Source organism: Globicephala melas, chromosome 11, assembly GCF_963455315.2.
Source record: "Globicephala melas chromosome 11, mGloMel1.2, whole genome shotgun sequence".
NCBI lineage: Eukaryota > Metazoa > Chordata > Mammalia > Artiodactyla > Delphinidae > Globicephala > Globicephala melas.
The window spans coordinates 51,210,381-51,232,634 of record NC_083324.2 but is presented as its reverse complement, the minus strand read 5'-3'; the positions used below and the strand labels follow the sequence as shown (position 1 = coordinate 51,232,634).

Genomic DNA, 22,254 nt, shown 5'->3' with positions numbered 1-22,254 from the left:
TAAAATCTGTAATGGATCAATAACACTTCTCCTCAGGTTATTGTGGGAAGTGAGACAACATACGTATAGTATTTAGTACACTGCTTCATACACAGTCAGCACTCTGTGAATGCAGGTCTAATACATTATCACTATAGATGGTGGACTGCAATTTTTATCAATGTGAGATGTCTTTATCCAGTTTAACAATAACAGTGATAAGTTATGGATATTCTCCCAGGCCAACAGACAGACATATCCAATGTTCTTTAAACAGAGGGGTGTATGTGCACATGCTCATTCATCCCATGGTATACATGTAACTTATTCAACTATTCCCTAAGTAAGAGAAATTCTGGTTATTTCCTTTTTTTGTCATTAGAAATAAAGCTACACTGAATATTGTAGCCTTACCTCTACAGTGCTTCTTCTCATACTTTTATAGCTAAAACAGATTACCATAGAGACTCTTAAGTTTCAGATTTGAAAGAACCTTAAGTCTCAAACTGAATGCCTACCCAAAGAAATCCTAAAATAGTATTAACAACAAAATCAGTGTTGCCATAGGCTACAAATTAGAATTACCTGAAGTAAAACCTCATAAATTCTAAATTAATATGTTAAACGAAAAGTTAGAAGCTATTCTTCCACATTTTGAAATAATCACTAGTAAGTAGTCTAAAATCTATAGTTCCTTCCAAAAGTTTGAGAAATTAAAGAGTCTATTTAATGACAGAAAAATAATCAGAATATACTCTTAAGTGAACAGATGTTAATTCCCATTTTGTTGAAATAAAATATACAGACAAGGAAACACACCTAGGATGTTAACTGGTTCTCCTGAGGGGGATGTAACTGAAGTCCATTTTCAGCTTTATCCCTTGACATATTCCCCAATTTTTCTATGAAGTATGTACTATTTTTATAACAATAAAAACGTTCAATTCTTTTTAAAAATAAGAGTCCAACATGCTTTCAGTATAGGTCTCCAACAAATGAATTCCTGCATAACTAAGTACTTTTGTTTACATTGGTAAGTCACATTGGCCAGTGCCCAAACGGCTGAGAGCACCTCAAAAAAAATCCTTTCCTCTTTCCAACTGTATATCCCACCCTCACATCTCCGTTTTCCATTCTGCCCACTCTCGCTTTCATATCACCGAAACATAGTATTCTCATTAAGTGTAGACAAGATTTGACGCAGTTTACTTTAGCCACAGACTCCACCTTGCTGGACTCTATTACCAGCACAAACCTGCTTCGTTCCTGAGACCAAGTCCCTTGCTAGCTGGACTTCTGATTCATTCTCAAGTTCCACACTGAAACCATGTTCCTAAAAATAACTGACATCCTTTATTACCTGCTCCTCCTTTGGATTTTGTCTAAAGAAATCCTGTAATAAATCTTGTTCCACAGACCCTCTTTGTGCAAATAAGTTTCCACAAACTTATAATTTCTTTTTAAAAAGTGTATAAAAGTAGAATGTCTTTATGGTTACTCAAATGTATTTTTAATGATTATTCAAATATATGTTTTCAAAAATGCAGCCTGTATATTGCTTTGTTGGCTCACACTAAAATTCCTACAATTTTACAACTAAAGTTGTAAAAACTGAGAAAAAGAATCTAATTTTCAATTATTACCATTATTCTAGGCTGCAATGCCAAAACCCTATTTCAGATTTTTGTGAACTCTTAAAGTGTGATGCAGCCGTACCAACCTTGGTTCAAGTACGTGAGCGTTTCATCGTGCAGCTTCACAGCTGGTGACGTTGCTGCACACATCACATACTGGAAGGGCGGGTGTTTGGTTTCGTCATCCAATGGAAGGCTGGAATCTTCCTGCTTGAAAATTGGCAATGCCAAGACATCGCTGAAAAGCAAAAAAAAAATCAACACTGACCTTATTCTGGGTTTAAAACATTTAAAAACATAAAAATATTTAGTGGTAGTTTCTTTTAAAATTTAAGATCAGATATGATATGTAGAATAAAAGAACTATTAATGCTAATCTGGCTCCCCCAAAAGATAGTTTTAATAAACCATACCTCTAGTGTGAGTTGGGGGGGGTGCCTACGATTAGGCAGAGCATTAAAATAAGAAATATTTAATAGTTAAGTCCAAACTACTGACAAAGAGATCAGGCTAATAATACATGTGGTACCAAAAAAAAAAAAAGTTATGTGAAAAAAATTAGTTAAAAACTTTAAACTCATTTCTATTAAAAAATAAATAAAAGCAAGAGTACATAGCCACCTGTTTTGAAAGGTAGGTCACACTGGCACCATGAAATCACAAAGAAGCATTTGATTAAATGGTATTTTACAAAAAGTTCCCTGCTGGTCCTAGCTAAACGCTGAGAGCATAAAGCTTCATACTTAGTCTACAACAATGGCTTCTTCTGAGAAGCAAACAGTAGCAGTAGAAACAGCTGCTATTTTCCCTCCAAGAATAACTTGGGTCATTGATCGGGAGGGGGATGGGGAGGTCTTCTGGGGTACTGTCTATATTCTGTTAACTTTGGTGGTTAAACACACATGGATGTGTCTGGTTTGCCTTTAAAAAAAAAAAAGGAGCTGAGGTATAATTTACATACCACAAAATTCACCCTTTTAAAGTGTATAATTCAGTGTTTTTTAAAATATATTCACAGAGTTGTACAGTCTTCACCACTATCTAATTCCAGAACATTTCCAGCACCTCAGAAAGAAATCTCATACCCTTAGCAGTCACTCCCTATCCCCCAACCCTGGCAACCACTGATTTGCTTTGTCTCTATGGATTTGCCTATTCTGGATATTTAACGCAAAAAGAATCATGTGGCCTTTTGTGACTTGCTTCTTTTAGTATGTTTTCAAGTCCATTCATGTTGTAGCATGTATCAGTACTTCATTCCTTTTTAAGGCTGAATGATATTCCATTGTATGAATATACCACATTCTGTTTATCCATCATTGGAGGTGGACCTTTGGCTTGTTTCCATTTTTTTGATTATGAATAATGCTGCTATGAACACTTGCATGTATTTTTGTGTAGACATGCTTAATTCCCTTGGATATATACCTAGAAGTAGAATTGTTGGGTCATATGGTAACTCTTTACCTTTTTGAGAAACTGCCAAACTGTTTTACAAAGTGACTGCGCCATTTTACATTCCCACCATTAACATATGAAGGGTGGGTATTTCTTTTTTTGAGATAATTCACTGAGCTGTACATTTATATCTCGATGGCTTTTCTACGTCCATTCCTCAATAAAAGGTAAAACAGCAAAATATCCAAATGAATAACTACTATAACAATAAGAACAGCAAAGGCTTGTCTGAATTGTTTATTTCTTCTTACAAGCTGTTAACTGACTCAGATATCTGGCTACCCCATTTTAATTAAATTCAATTTAAAAGCAAAATGTGGAAATAAATGAAATGAAAGGGAAGCCCTGCATTCCCTCCTCCCACATACATTTCTATTAAAGCACCAGACTGATTAGTCAGGGACTGAATTACCCACTAATTCTCCTTCTCCTTTATTTATACCTAGGAACTGTCAAAACACTCCTAAGTCAAAAGTATAAGTGAGGAACATATAGTCAGGAATGGTCCCCAGCCTTCCTCCAGGACAGGGATAAAAACCTTGGAGCAGATATAAAAACTTTTCAGGAAACTTACAAATGGTACTTTAAGATTCAGAGCAGCTCTCTTTATTAAAAACAACCATAGCAGTCAAAGTGGCTCCATGGTAGATGAAAATACATACATATTCTATGTCATGTATATGTAAGCGTTTCAAGTTCTCTTCGTGAGAGAATTCCCTGGCGGTCCTGTGGTTAGGACTCCATGCTCTCACTGCTGAGGGCCTGGGTTCAATCCCTGGTCGGGGAACTAAAAGCCCACAAGCGACATGGTGCAGCCAAAAAAAAAAAAAAAATTTCTCTTGGTGAGAAAGAAATAAAAAATGAGATGAGAGCTATAACTCAGATGCATTTAGTTAATTATACTAAAAAGTGACATGGAGAATAATTTTAAGATCTTAACACTAACTGCTTGGGTTGATCATTACATACACGTCATCAAAATAAGACATCAGACTGCATAAGAATGGCTATTTGTAAGTAAACTGTTACACATAGTAAATAAAATTTTATTTGCTTCAGATTCTATAAGGCAACCACCATTTTATTCACTTGGTTATAGGCTACTATGCTCGTGGTAGGTGCTAAAAGACTCCTGAATAAACTTAACATATAAACACACAGAGATCATTTGTTAATGAAATCCCAATTAATTTTTACTTAATTAGAAAGAAAATGCATTCCAACCAACACAGCAGCCAGAGAAAGCCTCTTCAAACAGAATTCAGATCATTTCATTCCTTTGAACTCTCCCCATCAGCTCACTTTCGAAACCAGGGTCCCTACAAGGTCCAACAAGGCCCTACTCAATCTGCTCTTCTTTCCTTTTCACCTACCCACCCTCCGTCTCTCTGCCTCAGCCAGTCTCCTTCCCCGCCTTTTCCAGGGCCTCTCTGCATTGGCCCCTCTTCTGCTTGATGTCCTACTGGCTCATTTCATTCAAATGTCACCTTTCCAGTGACAACTGTAATCTTCCCATCTGTACTCCCAGTTTCCCCTTTCCTGCTCTATCCACAAAGCATTTCATTTTCCAGCAGTATACGGGACTTAAATTTGTAACCTCCATAAGTATATAACCACCCTCCAAATTGGTTTCTCTTTACTGACTAAATCCAGCATCTAGCACAAAGAAGGAGCTCAAATATCTGTTAAATTGATGAACGAATTGTAGCACTGGTAATCAATTATTACTAAAATGAAAAACTAGGTCTCCAGATAATTTGTCATAATTTCTACCAGGCTGAACCATAAGAAATTTCTGGTATTCACCTGATTTTGTCATCTCATATCCCAGCCAGGTAGGCCGCCCAGGGATCTGACAAGCAGATGAAAAGACTCAAGGCTTTGAATTATTCCAAGTAATTCTGAAATGCAAGTATCCAAAAATAACCAGGCACACAAAGACAAACACGACTTTAGGAGCAAGAACCAAGAGAAGACTCTGTCTGTTGGTATTCAGTTCTTTTCTGCCTTTGTTGCAGAGAGTTAGAGGCCTGAAAACTACATATACAAGACTTCTTGCCAGCTGGAATCTTCCTAGGTTGCTCCAAAGGAAAGAAGCACTGGTGGGAAATTAAAAGGGAGTGGGAAAGAGCAGAAGAGGCAAACATAGCTGCAGGAGAGCTCAGGGCATCAGCAGCCATGCCTCCCGCAGCCAACTCTCCTCCCTGAACCCTTCTAGCACCTTTGCAATCAAATACTTCACTAAATCCTTCTCTGCTTGAAATATCTCAGTGTTCTCTCTTTTCCTGATTGGACATAGACCAATACCCACTGAAGACTTCAAGATGCCAGAATTACTGTACCCGTATGATAAAATTAAGCTTACTCTGTTGAAAGAAATAAAAGATAAGCCTGAAAAGATCTGCAAGGAACAGGAAATTTCAAGGGACAGCAAACCTGTAAAGGAACAAATAGAATTTTGAGAACCGGAAGATAAAATTGCTAAAATTAAGAACCCACATTTAATAACAGCTCACACAAATGAAGATATATAAGGAATCTGGAATATAGGTAAAAGAAGTTATCCAGAAGGCAGCATGGAGAGCAAAATGATAGAAAATGCAGAAGAGATGTTAAGAAAGAAAAGACAAAGTGAGAAGTTTTTACATTGAAGTCTCAGAAAAGAATGGGGTAGAGGCAATATTTGAGATAAAGGCTAATAAGCGAATTCCAGAATTGATGAAATACACTAATTCACTGATTCAAGAACCCCAAATAACCAAAGAAACATAAATAATTTTAAAAACCACACCTAAATACACCAAGAAAAACTTATAAGCCAGTACAGTCATGTGGAAGTTCAATTTTCTCAGTAAAGTACCAAGTACGGAAATCAACTGAAAGTAGGCCCTAGGAGGAAGAGTTGTGGGTCTGAGATGGAACCACCCCATCCTTACGGAGAGCTGGAAAGGAACTGGACTGGAGAGGGACTGGACAAGGGCACTGAGGTGAGACCACTGAGCAGCAAAAGGATGCACTTGAGAGCTGAGGTCATGCACTTCCAGTGAGGCCCAATCAGTGCTTTCCTAGAGCCACATTCAGCTACCTAAGAGGTGAAGAATCAGATTTAATCAGGGTTATAGTTTTATTAAAATAAAAAATAGGAGAGGGGCTTCCCTGGTGGCGCAGTGGTTGAGAGTCCGCCTGCCGATGCAGGGGACACGGATTCGTGCCCCGGTCCGGGAAGATCCCACATGCCGCGGAGCGGCTGGGCCCGTGAGCCATGGCCGCTGAGCCTGCGCGTCTGGAGCCTGTGCTCCGCGACGGGAGAGGCCACAACAGTGAGAGGCCCCCGTACTGCAAAAAAAAAAAAAATAGGAGAGGAGAATAAAGCAAGAGGGGGGCAAGGGAGACAAAGGTATATGCAAAAAGTAATTACAATGATTGACCAGGGAAACTTAAACTGGCTGGGGAAGAAAACAGGAGTTCAAGAGGGTAAGGAGCAGTGAACTGAGAGCAGCATCAGTGACTGTAGATCTTAATGGGTTCAGTGATGGCAGGAGGAGGGTAATGAGGTAGCGAGTGAAGGGCAGGGGGCAGCAGATGAACTCCGAATTTGAGATTACAGGTCGGCTGCATGACTGGTACTGCCAAGGTCTAACCTATGACCATACGATTGAGTAGCTGAGATCATGTCATTATAAGAAAGATAATCAAGGAACAGAAGTGTCACGTTACTGGAAGTCCCATTTAAATATCTTTTGAAATCACCAAGAATTAAGACAGTAGTAGTGGGGCTTCCTTGGTAGTGCAGTGGTTGGGAATCCACCTGCCAATACAGGGGACAGGGGTTCAAGCCCTGGTCCGGGAAGATCCCACATGCCACGGAGCAACTAAGCCAGTGTGCCACAACTACTGAGCCTGCACTCTAGAGCTCACGAGCCACAGCTACTGAGCCCATGAGCCACAACTACTGAAGCCCACGTGCCTAGGGCCCGTGCTCCGCAACAAGAGAAGCCACTGCAATGAGAGGCCTGCACACTGCAATGAAGAGTAGCCCTCTGCTCGCCGCAACTAGAGAAAACCCATGCACAGCAATAAAGACCCAGTGCAGCCAAAAATAAAATAATAAATTTTTTAAAAATCTGGAACTTCTCCTACTCCTGACAAACAAGAATCAAGTGCACAAAAGGACTGGTCCAGTGTGCCCTAAAAAATGAGATACAAGTCTAGGAGAGACTGATCAAAAAGAGAAGGCACTGATCAGTATGAGTAAAAAAGATATAACTAACAATATAAAAACTAATAAGATGAGAATATTAACAACTTTATGCCAACATATTTGAAAATATGGATAAGATGAACAGCTCCCTAGGAAAAAACACCAAAGCTTTCTTCAAGACATAAAAAGCAGGACTTCCCTGGTGGCTCAGCGGTTAAGAATCCACCTGCCAATGCAGGGGACACGGGTTCTATCTCTGGCCCTGGAAGATCCTACATGCCGTGAAGCAACTAAGCCCGCGTGCCCCAACTACTGACCCTGTGCTCTAGAGCCCACATGCCACAACTACTGAGCCCGCGTGCCGCAGCTACTGAAGCCCACGTGCCTAGAGCCCATGCTCTGCAACAAGAGAAGCCACCACAATGAGAAGCCCGCGCACCACAATGAAGAGTATCTCCCGCTCACAGCAACTAGAGAAAGCCAGCGTGCAGCAACGCAGACCCAAAGCAGCCAAAAAAAGAACACATAAAAAGCTTTAAAAAAATAATCCTACAGAGACTGATATTGTGGTTAATATTCCTCCAGAGTAAACTTTCACAGGCGAGTTCTAGCGAACTTTCAATGGCAGCTCTTACACAAACCCTTCAACGGAACAGAAGCAGAGGAAATACTTCCGAAATCATTTTATGAAGACTTAGGTAATTTTGAAATCAAAACTAGGTACAAGCAAAACTAGAAAAGAAAATGAAAAGTTCATTTCAACTATAAATATAGATGCAAAACTCCTAAATTGAGTATTAACAAGTCAAATCCAAGAGATAATGACAAACCATGACAAAACATGATCTAGTTGGGTATCCCCAGGAACACAAGGACAGAATCCATAATCTGGAAACAGAACACCACATTTAGAACTTGATGGGCACTGGATTTATAACAGAATGGCAATATAAAGAGTTAAGAAGTAAACAGTCTTTTCAGTTATATTAGGTAAACTGCATATTCATACAAGGATAACTGCAATTAACTGGCCTCCTCTCATGCTACACCAAAAACAGAAGAAGAGAAAAAACAAAACTCTAGAGAGATTATAAACTTAGATGGAATATGTAAAGTAATAAATCTTCAGAGACGACTATAAGAATATCTTTATACCCTCAGAGCAGGGAAAGACTAACTATAAATGAAAAGGCTGGTCAATCTGACCATATCCAAATCAAGCATTTCTGTTCAAAAGCCAACATAAAGGGAATGGAAAGGCAAGCCAAGGAGTAGAAGAAAGTATCTGTGACATATATGCATAATCAAAGGCTAGTATCCAGAATATATAAAAAACTACAAGAAGATAAAGAAAACAAAAGAACTGAATGAAAACAAAGGTACTGCCTTCAAAACTTGGGAGAGAGGGACTTCCCTGGTGGCGCAGTGGTTAAGAATCCGCCTGCCAATGCTGGGGACACGGGTACAATCCCTGCTCCAGGAGGATCCCACATGCTGTAGAGCAACTAAGCCTGTGCGCCACAACTACTGAGCCCGCGCTTTAGAGCCTGCGTGCCACAACTACGGAAGCCTGTGTGCCTAGAGCCCATGCTACACAACAAGAGAAGCCACTGCAATGAGAAGCCCATGCACTGCAACGAAGAGTAGCCCCCACTCGTCACAACTAGAGAAAGCCCGTGCGCAGCAATGAAGACCCAATGCAGCCAAAAAAACAAAAAACCCCACAAAACCTTGGGAGACAGACTTACAGATAAATATGTAGCTGTAAATGCATCTATTAGAAAACACACACCAAAAACCAAGGACAAAGCACCTAACTAAAGAAGGTGGAAAATAACAAGCATAATCAAGACAAGAAGGAAGACGACAAAAATAAAAGAGAAAATGCAATAGAGGAGAAAAACAAAACTAAAATTTGATTTCTTACAAAACACTAGATATAGACAAACCTCTGCAATAGGTCACAGAAGAAGGAAAAGACACAAGCAATACATGGAGTGAAAGAAAGAGTAATCACAAACATCATGGAGATCAGTTAAAAAAAAATCTGGAAAAAAATTCCCACAGCTGGGTAAGACAGATAAATTGTATATTTCCTATGCCCATTAAATAAATTACACAGGCAGTCAAACATCTACACGCAAAAAAAAAAAAAAAAACATTAAAATCACCAAATGCTGTATTCCAGGTGAGCTTTACAAAACCTTGAAGAAACAGTTAAGTCCCACCTCACACAAAAATGTTTAGCTCAGGGCTTCCCTGGTGGCGCAGTGGTTGAGAATCTGCCTGCTGATGCAGGGGACGTGGGTTCATGCCGGTCCGGTAGGATCCCACGTGCCGCGGAGCGGCTGGGCCCGTGAGCCATGGCCGCTGGGCCTGCGCGTCCCAAGCCTGTGCTCCACAACGGGAGAAGCCACAGCAGTGAGAGGACTGTGTACCGCAAAAAAAAAAAAAAAGTTTAGGTCATAAAGGGAACGCTCTCCTGCTCACTTGAAGCTGATACAGCCTTAATGTTTTTTTAAAAGGACAGGAGAACCAAAAAAAAGAAAAGAAAAGAAAATTGAGGACCAATCTCAGCTATAAACAGAGACAACCTATTTATGAAATTTTGGAAGCATTCTCTAATCAGTAAGAAGACTGAAGATTCAAGTTCTTAGTGCTTCTAAACAACACTGCAGTGAAGGCTAGACCACACACTAAGGCAAGAAAATGAAATGTGAAGATTACACAGGAAGTGGGACTTCCCTGATGGTCCAGTGGTTAAGAATCCATCTTGCAACACAGGGGACGCTGGTTCGATCCCTGGCCGGGGAACTAAGATCCCACAGGCCACAGCGCAACTAAGCCTGTTCACTGCAATTACTAAGTCCACATGCCGCAACTACAGAGCCCACATACCACAGCTAGAGAGAAGCCCACTCACTGCAAAGAAGAGCCCGTGCACCACAACTAAGACCCGAAGCAGCCAAAAACTAAATGTTAAAAAAAAAAAAGATTACACAGGAAGAAATAAATCTATAATTATTTAAAGATATCAACTAGGAAGTCTGAGATCCTACAAATTATTAGAACTAATAAGTTCAGCAAGGTCCTGAAGAGAAGAAAAAGAGAATAAAAAAAGCTACAACAAGAAAAAAAATAAATTTTATATCTATCTATCTATCTATATATATATATATGGCATTCCCAACTGATTTTTCTCCTATCCAGAAAGATTATTTTCTTCTACTTTGAGAAGACTTCTCAGTTATTCATTGGTGGGCAGCAAAGGGTGCAACGGAAAGAAGTGGAGGTCAGATCCCAACTCTGGAGCTTCAAATCCCAGCTCTGCCCTTTGTTGAGTGACACCAGGACTCTCTGAACTCTAGTTTGTTTTTAATTTAATAGAAAATATTTTAAGTATCCAAACTCTAGGCACACATTAGACCAGAGATTCTCAAAGTGTGGTCCATGGAATCCTGGGGACCCTGAGATTTTCAAGGGTTCAGGAGGTCAAACCTATTCTCAGGATAACACTGAATCATTATTTGCCTTTCTCACTCAGTTGACATTTGCACAAAACCGATGGTGGTTAAAACTGCAGGTGCCTTGGCATGAATCAAGGCAGTGGCACCAAGCTACACTAGCAGTCATTGTATAAAAAGTATTAATTTTATTAAATATTGGTCCTTGGGTAGGTATAAGGTATTTCTGCTGCACATCTAAGTGCAATGGTTGTCTCAAGGAAAAGTTTTTTACGAAATTATGATCTGTGGGCTGATCTAGCAGCTTCTCTCACAGAATATCATTTTTACTTGAAATAAATATTGACAAACTATGATTATTCATACCTGAGTATCTGACAGAAATTTCCTCAAAAATGAATAAAACGAGCCTATCATTTCGAGTAAAACAACTGTGATAGCATTTGTTACCAATGATAAAATCTGCACCCTCCACCATGTACTTTCTCTGATGGGACAGTGGTGATACTAAGGAATATGATTTTTTAATACTGCATAGAGAAAAATGTCAACATTTAGAAGATCTGCATAACTCAAGAAATCATTATTTTCCAAATGACCAATGCATGCATATTTCAAAATTACTCAGGGTAAGAGACCCAATCAAAGTTCAAAACAGACAAATTGATTCTAATGTAACAGTACAAAAAGTACATTGGTACAGTTTCAGAGTCCACATTGTAACTTTAAGAAACTACCACTTTTCAAGTGCTGGTATATTATCAGACGACTTTCCAAAATGATCTGAAAGGGCTATTAAAATAATCTCCCCTTTTCCAAACACATATCTACGTGAGGCTGGATTTTCTTCACATATGTCAACCAAAACAATATATTCCGATAGCAGATAAGAGAATCCATCTGCTTTTCTACACCAAATATTAAAGAAGTTTGCTTAGAGGAAAACATAGGCAGAACACTCAATGACAAATCACAGCAAGATCCTTTTTGACCCACCTCCTAGAGAAATAGAAATTAAAAAAAAAAATCGGACCTAATGAAACTTAAAAGCTTTTGCACAGCAAAGGAAACCATACACAAGACGAAACGACAACCCTCAGAATGGGAGAAAATATTTGCAAATGAAGCAACTGACAAAGGATGTATCTCCAAAACTTACAAGCAGTTTATGCAGCTCAATATTAAAAAAAAACCAAACAACCCAATCCAAAAATGGGCAGAAGACATAAACAGACATTTCTCCAAAGAAGATAATACAGACTGCCAACAAACACATGAAAGAATGTTCAACATCAATCATTAGAGAAATGCAAATCAAAACTACCATGAGGAATCACCTCACACCAGTCAGAATGGCCATCAACAAAAAATCTACAAACAATAAATGTTGGAGGGGGTGTGGAGAAAAGGGAACACTCTTGCACTGTTGGTGGGAATGTAAATTGATACAGCCACTATGGAGAACAGTATGGAGGTTCCTTAAAAAAACTAAAAATGGAACTACCATACGACCCAGCAATCCCACTACTGGGCATATACCCTGAGAAAACCATAATTCAAAAAGAGTCATGTACCACAATGTTCATTGCAGCTCTATTTACAACAGCCAGGTCATGGAAGCAACCTAAGTGTCCATCAACAGATGAATGGATAAAGAAGATGTGGCATATGTATATACAATGGAATATTACCCAGCCATAAAAAGAAACAAAATTGAGTTATGTGTAGTGAGGTGGATGGACCCAGGGTCTGTCATACAGAGTGAAGTAAGTCAGAAAGAGAAAGACAAATACCGTATGCTAACACATATATATGGAATCTAAAAAAAATTGGTTATGAAGAACCTAGGGGCAGGATGGGAATAAAGATGCAGACCTACTAGAGAATGGACTTGAGGACACAGGGAGGGGGAAGGGTAAGCTGGGACAAAGTGAGAGAGTGGCATGGACATATATACACTACCAAATATAAAACAGATAGCTAGTGGGAAGCAGCAGCATAACACAGGGTGATCAGCTCGGTGCTTTGTGACCACCTAGAGGGGTGGGATAGGGAGGATGGGAGACAGACGCAAGAGGGAAGAGATATGGGGATATATGTGTATGTATAGCTGATTCACTTTGTTATAAAGCAGAAACTAACACACCATTGTAAAGCAATTATACTCCAATAAAGATGTTAAAAAAAAAAGAAATTTGTAAGTGTAAGACAATATTACTCTTCTCACAAAGTGTTTTGTTTCTGAAAAAAGTTTTTTAATAAAATATATTTGTGGTAATATATAATGGTTTGTAATTGTTATTTCAAATGAATTAATAAAATTTAAAAGTTCTTGCTTATGAAGAGACTACAAAGGACACAGCATACCATTCTATTCAGGTAGACTGAGACAAAGTAATCTATAAATGAATGACATCAACAGTGGTCCTACTCTACTCAAAATCGTTCTGCTGGGACTTCCCTGGAGGTCCAGTGGTTAAGACTCTGCACTTCCAATGCAGGGGGCATGGGTTCAATCCTTGGTCAGGGAACTAGGATCCCACATGCTGCACAGCATAGCCATAAAATTAAAAAATAAAATAAAATAAAAATGAGCCTTTAAAAAAAATCATTCTGCTAAAATGACAGAGATCCTTTAAAAGCTAAATAGTATTCACAGGTATTCTATTGTTGCTTCCAAAAAAGTTTTATGTGTTTAAAAACAACGGTTCTGACTATTACATAGCAGAAGTGTCGGAGTCATAAAAGAGAAGGAAAGACTAAGGAATTGTTGTTGAAGGAGGTAAAGACTAAATGCAATATGGGATCCTAGATTGGAACCTGGACTAGAAAAAGGGCAATAGAGAAGAAAAACCTGTGAAATTCAAATGAATTTTGCACTTTAGGTAACAGTTCTGCACCAAGGCAGTTTTGAAGACTGTATTCCAGTTATGGAAGTAGAAGCTGGGTAAAGGGTATATGTCAACTATCTACACAATCTTTTTAACTTGTAAACATAAACTCCTAACTCAAACTCAGAAAGTTTAAAACAAAAAGACTCTACTACCAAGGTTCAACGCAGAAGAATTTCACAACCATGTATCAGATATGTCCCAAAGCAAGCAAAATAAATATTACAGAACTTCTTTTAAATTCAGTCACAGAAATTACAGCAAAATAAGATGAACCATCAGACAGTATTTCCACCAAAAGTAAATGTTCAAGTTGTCCTAGCAAACTAATAAGTGTCACTCTGATGAAACATCACATTTATGAGACCGTATCAATAAACTACCAAGTTTCAAATAGCCCTGATTGAAGGGCATAAACTGTACTGAATCTTACTTAGTGCGGGGAGAGAACACCTGATTTTAAAAATTGAACACAATAAAATCTATGGACAAACAATAGGAGGTACATAAATTAGCTGAGTTCTTAGTCTACATAAAAATTATTTTTTGAATATAAGGTTTCAATACTCAGCAAATGTTTTTCCAAGGCAATCAAAGTATATTATTAGAATCTAGCCTTTACAGCAGGGGTCAGCAAGCTACAGCCCAAAGGCCAAACCCAGCTGGCCTGTTTTTGTACAATCAGGACCTAAGAATGGTTTTTACATTTTTTAAAAAGGTTGTAAACAAACAAAACAGACTGACAGAGACCCTCTGGCCTACAAAGCCTTAAATATTTGCTATCTGGCCTTTTATAGAAAAGATTTGCCAATCCCTGCTTTAAGGTAATAACAAATACGGATACTATACTCTGAAGTGAGTATCTTTTTTTATCAACAATTTATTAAAGTCTTTCAAGATTAAACCCAGAAAAAGTTTTTAAAATTTGAAATGAGAAATTTTATAGAAATTATTGCCGATTCTGGAAGCAGTCTCAGGTACCACCCTAATAAATTGTTCAAATTTCACTGATCCTGAAAATTTTCTATACTTCCAAGAAATGTCACCTACTCAAGGACATTCTGCTTTAGCATGAGACCCAAAGAAAATTATAAGCTATTAATAGCTACATAATAAACCATATCCTTTGTAATCTTTTACTAACTTAACACTGATCAAAGTTAAAATTTTCCCATTACCTCAAAGGGTCTATAAACTGACATTTTAATCTTTCAATCAACATAGGAAATCTGTCTTCACCCCAAACCAGTTTTGATTTAGCAAATTATTTGTAAACTATGAATGTACCTCTCACTTAAGAATATGTGAAGTATACCTTTTGTTTCAAAACAGATGTATACCATAGTGAAGTTTAAGAGGGCTCAGACCAATGCCCTTTGTAAAGTAATAATTTAATATTAAAAAAGTTTTTATGCATAAAGAATTCACATTACTTTTATTTTTCAAATTACTCGTTAAATCCTGAAAGTTAACTTATTATAGATTATACATTTCATGTGAACACTTAAGATGGAAATAAAATTACCAGGTGGCCCAAAAGACCCTCCTAGGAGAGTTTTAATGAGTTTTACTTTTTCAAGTCCTTTGGTTATCTGCTCCTTACTTCACAAAACATGAATGACCCAGATTTCAAGTTACAATGGGTTTCGGCCTTCATTTAGTGAGGGGAAACTCAGTCCTCACTTGGAATGGTGGTGCCACTGACAATCGCTTTAACAACTACAAACTTTGGTTTAAACACTTACAAGAAAAGGATTGGTCTATTAGCTTTCTAGGGTCTCTTCAAGCATTTATGACCTGCCTCATTTCAAACAGAATCTGCAGCAGCCTATGCCTCACATACAAATGGGGTACCAGAGTACACACAGAAGAACACAGACAATGAGAACGAGTGTAGAAAAAATAAGGGAAGCAAAGATTTTACCAGAAATTAGCCTCATCATATCCCAATACTATCAGCCTACATCATTCAATGCAAATATATATTTCTAAATTGTTAGACTACTGAGAGAAACCACATGTTTCTTTCATGCTATCTTCCTTCAAAGCTGAAGAAATCATTTCCTAAAGAAGTCTTTAGAAATACCTCTTGGTTTAAGCCATACAAAAAGCAAATACAGTAAGCGTACTTCAATTTGGGTTTTTTTTTTTTTTGGTCACACTGCGTGGCGGGTGGGATCTTAGTTCCCCTACCACTCTGGCGCAGAGGCTTAACCACTGGACCTCCAGGGAAGTCCCTCAAGCATACTTCACTTTGAAAGAAAAATGCAAAGCTGCCTCCAGAGCAAATTTTTATCAAGACGTCACTTTTCCAATAATTTCAAATTTAGCGCCTAAAGTTTATTTCTTGAATTTGAGAGAACAAATGAAACAGACAAGAATCATGAGCCTTACTTCCCTGGAGCTCGGGAATGTCCCGCTTCCCCGATGCCTGAGGAAAGGAGGCCATTGCCCTTGCAGAGAGGAGGCTGGGCACTTCCCAGCTCCAGGGCCGGGCGTGGGAAGCCTAAGAGCCATCAAAGGAGGACTGCAACAGCCTTCTTCAGACCTTCTTCAGATCAAAGCAATCTTGGAGTTTTCCTAAATTTGTATTTGAAATAATGGGCCTTGAATTTGCAAGAGGCAAGTACTCTCCTGGCTCCTCTTGAGGACCCAATTAAGTACAGAAAACTAAATAAGCTCCTTAAAAATGGTATTTGCCTTCAAAGATACTAGAAAATTCAGATTAAATGACACATACCATATAACCAATAACCAAAAACAATCAATGGAAAAAGTCCCCATGGAAAGTGTTGTAAAAAGACACAGAATTACAAAGATGTCAGAAAATACCTTTAAGGACAAGGTAATGAAAAGGTTTAATATCAAGATTTTCCTTCTAGACCATAAACAAAAGTTCACTAGTTGGCTGAATCACTGAAACACACAGAACTCGAGAAAAAAAAGTAAAAGCTCAAAATAACCCTCAGTAAGCAAAGCTCTCAGCAGCAAACCTTCACTTAACCATAATTGAGAAGAAACACTGAATCTGCCTCACCTGCCCTCTTCTGCCTTCACTGCAAGTCCAGGGTCTCAAGGAGCAGCATGGCCCTTGAGGCCCACACGTTTTCACTGTGAATCAGTGCCTCTTGTACTGCCGACTGGGGTGACCTTATGACTTTCAGTAGCTCAATTTCCTCAACACTAAGACAGTTGTTCTAGAAAATAAGCCACCTCATCCAAAGCCCTCAAGTTGCACAGCTGCAGAGAGAGGAAGTGCCAAGTTCAGGCAGACCAGCACAGACCCAATCAGGGTCAGAGACCGGCGACCTGAAGCTTTCATCCATGTGCTTCCACACCCTAAGAAACATCTCCACTTTTCAGCTCAGAGTTTCTGTTTAAGATTTAAAAGCCAAATTATTTCAGGGAGCAGCCCCTACCATCCAAGGCCTGCTCTGACCCAGAAGTCGTTCTTCTTCAAGACTTTAATGCTCCCTGTCCTCCCCCAGAGCTGCAGTGAGAGGTATGAAAGCTACTAGGAAACTGGACAGCTCGTCAAAGACATCAGTCATTACTTTAAAGAGTCTCTTCGCAAAATCTCATTTAATTCGCATTTACGAAAAATTGCCAAACCACTGAATTTTACACTTTAATCGGGTGAACGTATACTAAGTAAACTATATTTCCATAAAACTGCTAAAAAAATAAAAATACAGAGCTGCCAAACTGATAGGAAAAACCCAGTGTTCTTCAGGATAAAGGCGAGAGACTAAGTTCAGATCTGTTTCAACCTATCAAAATTAAACAAAATGAATGGCTGCTTTAGTCTCAGACAGCTGAGACTAAACAAACTCTTGTTTGTGGTGCAATCAGTGCATCTTAAAGCCTTCTTCAAAAGGAAACAGCCTCAGAGGGTAGTCCCCCCAGTGAAAAACTTCACTTTGAGACAATTAAAAAACCCAAGTTAATGTGCTTTTCCCCCCTGTGGCTACTTTCACTTATGATAATTACTATTGGAATATCAAGTGATTAAAATTTGCAACCAATAAAGACTACAATGTAGAACAAAATAGGAACTAATGCCAAAATCCTGGAGAGTGTTCTCCCAACACGAGTCCTAGCATTTCGTACACTGTATTCCAGCTCTAAGTGACTTGTAAATCACTTGCAAGGCAAGGAAGTCCCTTCCCCCAACTCAAGCCATCCTAACAGCGGGGCGTATTTTACAGCAAAAATGCAGCCCTCAGGGGCGGTCCCCGGGCCAAAGCTTGCGGGGCCGCCCTCCGTCGCCGGCCCCCGCCGTGGGCAGAGGCCCGCAGGGCTCCATGGCGCGGTCAGAGGCCCAGGGTCGTGCAGGCCTTTCCCAAGGAGACAGAGGCTTCCGCCAGCCCGTCCGCCCGCCCGCCCGCCCGCCCGCGCCCGGGCACTGGTACCTCATGCTGTAGGCGCCGGCGCCCAGCTCCTGCCCGATGCCCGAGAGACTGGCGTCGAAGTCGTGCACCAGCCCGGACTCGATCACCTCGTCCATCTTGAGCACCCAGGCCATCTTCCGGCTTCGCCGCCGCCCGGCGCGCAGCGCGGCCTCCGCGAGCGGGGCGAAGAGGCCGGAGCTCCACGGGCGCGTCCTGGGGGAGGGCGCGGGTGAAGCCTCCGGCGGCGCGGCGAGTGGTCACCAGCGGCAGCCCGGGCGGCGGCCGGGATGAGAACAGCCAGGGCCCCGCGGGCAGGGCACGGCGAACCCGGCGAGCAGCTGCAGCGGGAGCGGCCGGGCCGCGGGCAGTGCCTCCCTCCCGCGGACGCCGGCCCCGCGCCTCATGCCGCCGCCGCCCACCCCCTGCGCCGCTAGCGCTGCCGCCGCCACCGCCCGCCCCGCCCCGAGGCCCCCGGCCGCATCCTCCCCGGGACCGCGCGGGGGGCGGGAGCTCAGCCCGCCCGTCACCCGACCCCCGGCCTCGACCCCCGGCCCGCTGCCCGCCCGCCCCGGCTCTAGCGCCCCGCCGCCCCGGCCAACCCAGCCGACGCCGTCCCGCCGGCCCGGACGCTGGCTTCGCTACGGCTCCGGCTCCAGCTCGCTCGCCGCTTCCGCCTCCTCCAGCCCCGCCCCGGCCGCGGCCCCGCCCCCGCGCTCGCACCGGGCCAAGCCCCCCTCTCACGGCCCCGAGGTTCGCTGCACTTCCGACGCTTCACGTTGAAGCAACTGTAGGGCCGTGCAGCGCGGCCCCGCCCACGCGGCAGGTTCCCAGCCGCTGCGGCCTGGCGACCTCCTTACACACCAGCCTAGGAAGAGGCGGTGCCAAAGGGCCCCAGTTTCCGCCCATCCAGAAAGTCGCGCTGATTGACAGGCGATCTGAACAATAACGGCAAGCGCTTCGTCGAGGCTCCCGTGAGTCTCTGTGCCCCTGTGCTAAACAACCAGTCAAGATCTTCTTCCTTTTGGGCGGGCTCGAGGACTGAAGTTGCTGCCAAAAGAAAGAGTTCATTGGACCGCACTGTAGGAAGCCGCCCTAAACGCCACTTCTGGAGGTGTTTTTATCCTGTGTGGTCTTTGTGGGTACTTTCTGGGTTTTGCCCACACTACAGATGGAGAGCGCGGTTGTGCTAGCCAATAGGCTCACACCCTGTCTGGAGGCTGAAAGGTCCATTGGGCAGAAAGTCTTGATTGACGTGAGTGCAAGCCAATCATCACTCCCGAGGAAGGGCTCCGGAAAGTTCCCTCAACTGCTAATTCCCGTGAGTGGTTTGGCGAGCTTGAACTAAAGGAGGGGTTGGGTCGCAGGAACAGATGGCAATTACGCTGTTGTTATTGTTCTTGCTTCTGGGGTTCACTGGGCTTAGGGGATTCCCATCCAGGGCCTCTCCTATGAGTGCAGCTAAAATCATGTCAAGGGCTCCCATACTCATGTCTGATGCTTGATACTGGCTGTGGACCGGGACCTCAGTTGGGCCTGCTGGAATGCCTACACGTGGCCTTTACATGTGGTCTTGATTTCCTCACAGCGTGGCATACGGGTTCCAAAAGCTAGTGTCCCAAAAGACAGGAAGTAGCAGTTGCTGGTGTTTTAGGACAAAGATTCTTTGCTTGATCAAACTTTAGTCAATCTGCTGACCTCCTGTCCCATCTGTAAAATTCAGGTTTAGCAAGAACCCCACTAGGTCATTCTAGGAACCCTCTAGTTCCATAACTGATTAGGTTTCTTAGCCTCCATCATCACCTAGGTCAGAGGTCCCCAACCTGTGGGCCGCAGAGCGGTACCTCTTAGGAACCAGGCCGCACAGCAGGAGGTTAGCAGCAGGCAAGCAAGCAAAGCTTCATCTGCCGCTCCTCATCGCTTGTATTACCGCCTGAACTTCCCCCCCACACACACACCCACCCATCGCTTGCATTACTGCCTGAACCACCCCCGGGCCGTGGAAAAATTGTCTTCCACGAAACCGGTCCCTGGTGCCCTGGTCAGTTGTGGACCGCTGACCTAGGTAATATCTGATCACCCTGGACTACCTTCAACAAGAATCCTGTTAGATAGGTTTAACCAGAAACCCCCTTACCTTTGATGTTTCCTCTTAGTGAATTTCCATCTGCTAACCCCCACACTGCCCTTTGGCTCTAAATTCCCAATTACCATGCTGTATTTGAGGTTGAGCCCAGTCTCCCCCACTGCAAAATCCCATTGCAGCCATCCCTGTACCAGTCACCGTCCTGAATAAAATCTGCTTACCATCTTTAACAACTATCTTTTTTTTTTTTTTTAAACACGTAAGGCCTGGGACCAGAAACTGATACAGAATCTTTATTCTGCACTGTATTCTATTAGTCAAGCAGCCACAGAATCAGATTGATGGGAGGAGAGTTAAATAATTTGGGGCCCATGTTTTAAAACTTCCAGAATCCACCCTCTGGCCACAACTGTTTTACATTCTTTTTACATGCAGCATACACTCATCCCCTCCCCAGACCCCTGTAAAGTTCTCATTCCAATACAGCATTAAGGTCCGGAATCTTGTGAGGTCCTGGAGCAAATGAGCTCTTGGATGCAGTTCCTTGGGTGTAACTCAAGTCGTTCCTCTCCATATGAAGGTCTGTGAATTAAAAAGACAGGAGATCTGCACTAACCACTACCATATACATCACATGCAATGAGAGAGGCATGGGAAACTGTGTCTCTATAGGCATTTCCCTTCAAAGAGGAGAGCAATGAAAGGCACATAGTAGTCACTAGTCCACAGAAGTTCTGAAATCTAACTGGGTAAATGTTGCCGGTTCCTTGATTAGGACTCTGTCAACTTCCTGAGAGTACTCAGTGGCTCTTTTCTCCATCCACTGGGCTCTTGGCTCCACCCTCTGAGTTATCCTTCCATCTCCATAAAAGGTACCCATGTTTACAGTTAAATCATTTTCTCAGCTGCTTCCTGTCTATAGTTGTGAAGGGGTCTAAAGACCTCTCTTCACGTTGTACTGTCACTGTCCCTTTCAGTCCAAGCTGATACAAATCATTTTTAAACTTTGTGTGTCATGTGAATCAATTTATAATCTAGTCCAATAAGCAAAAACTTCACCAACACACAAGAGGGGGGGTGCAGCTTAACTGTATTCTTCTGGTTCAGAGTTTCTCATAAAGTCACAGTCATGATATCAGCTGGGGCTTCAGTTGTGAAGGCTTAATCCGGGCAGGAGGATCCACTTCCAAGCTCACTTGCATGACTGTTGGCCAGAAGCCTCAGTGCCTCAACATTTGGGACCACAAGCCTGCTTGAGTGTCCTCAGAACTTGGCACTGGGGACTTCCCTGGTGGCACAGAGGTTAAGAATCTGCCTGCCAATACAGGGGACACGGGTTCGAGCCTCGGTCCAGGAAGATCCCACGTGCCACAGAGCAACTAAGCCCGTGCGCCACAACTACTGAGCCTGTGCTCTAGAGCCTGCGAGCCACAGCTACTGAGCCTGCTCCCCTAGAGCCCGTGCTCTGCAATAAGAGAAGCTACCGCAATGAGAAGCCCGCGCACCGCAATGAAGAGTAGCCCCTGCTCACCACAACTAAAGACCCAACACAGCCAAAAAAAACAAAACAAACCATGGCACTGGCACAGAGTAAGTAAACCATGAAAGAGGAAGGAAGCTGCAGTCCCTTTTATGACCTGGTCTCCAAAGTCACACACCATCCCTTTCACTTTATTTCTGTTCCATAGAAGTAAGTCATTCAAGCCAGCCTTCATTCAAAAAGATGAGTCCATCTTTTGAAGGGATGAATGTCAAGGAACTTGTGAACATATTTTTAACCAGAACAGCCACATTCATCATTATCACTTAATAGGTTTTTTGGTTGTTTTTTTTTTTTTTTTTTTGGCTGCACCACATGGCTTGTGGGATCTTAGTTCCCTGACCAGGGATTGAACCTGTGCCCTCTGCAGTGGAAGCATGGAGTCCTACCCACTGGACCGCTAGGGAATTTCCACTTAATAGGTTTTTGAAGGCACTAAAACAGCAGAATTAGATCAGAAAAAAAAATTTGAGGTATAGAAATGGAAAGAAGGAGGTTAAGATTATCACTGTTTGTAGACTATATGCTCATATACGTGGGAATCTCATGGGAAACAAGTAAAAATTTAATAACACAGTGGCATATGCCATGAATATTCATAAATCAATAGCTT

General features: G+C 41.9%; 1 protein-coding gene across 2 annotated transcripts in view; it reads right to left on the bottom strand.

The window, feature by feature from the left end:
• Nucleotides 1–18,869, bottom strand: part of UBP1 (upstream binding protein 1) — a 70,950-nt gene extending 52,081 nt beyond the window's left edge. Inside the window, exons 1-3 of one of the 2 annotated variants that reach the window (XM_060308783.2) lie at nucleotides 18,739–18,869; nucleotides 18,040–18,231; nucleotides 1,700–1,851 (exon numbers count right to left, since the gene is read on the bottom strand). In XM_060308783.2, the coding sequence (XP_060164766.1) occupies nucleotides 1,700–1,851; nucleotides 18,040–18,152 (265 nt within the window). In that variant the 5' untranslated portion in view covers nucleotides 18,153–18,231; nucleotides 18,739–18,869. Of the gene's footprint in view, nucleotides 1–1,699; nucleotides 1,852–18,039; nucleotides 18,455–18,738 lie in introns of those variants that run through there. The other variant, XM_030830070.3, reaches the window with a different exon arrangement.
• Nucleotides 18,870–22,254: the final 3,385 nt, after the last annotated feature.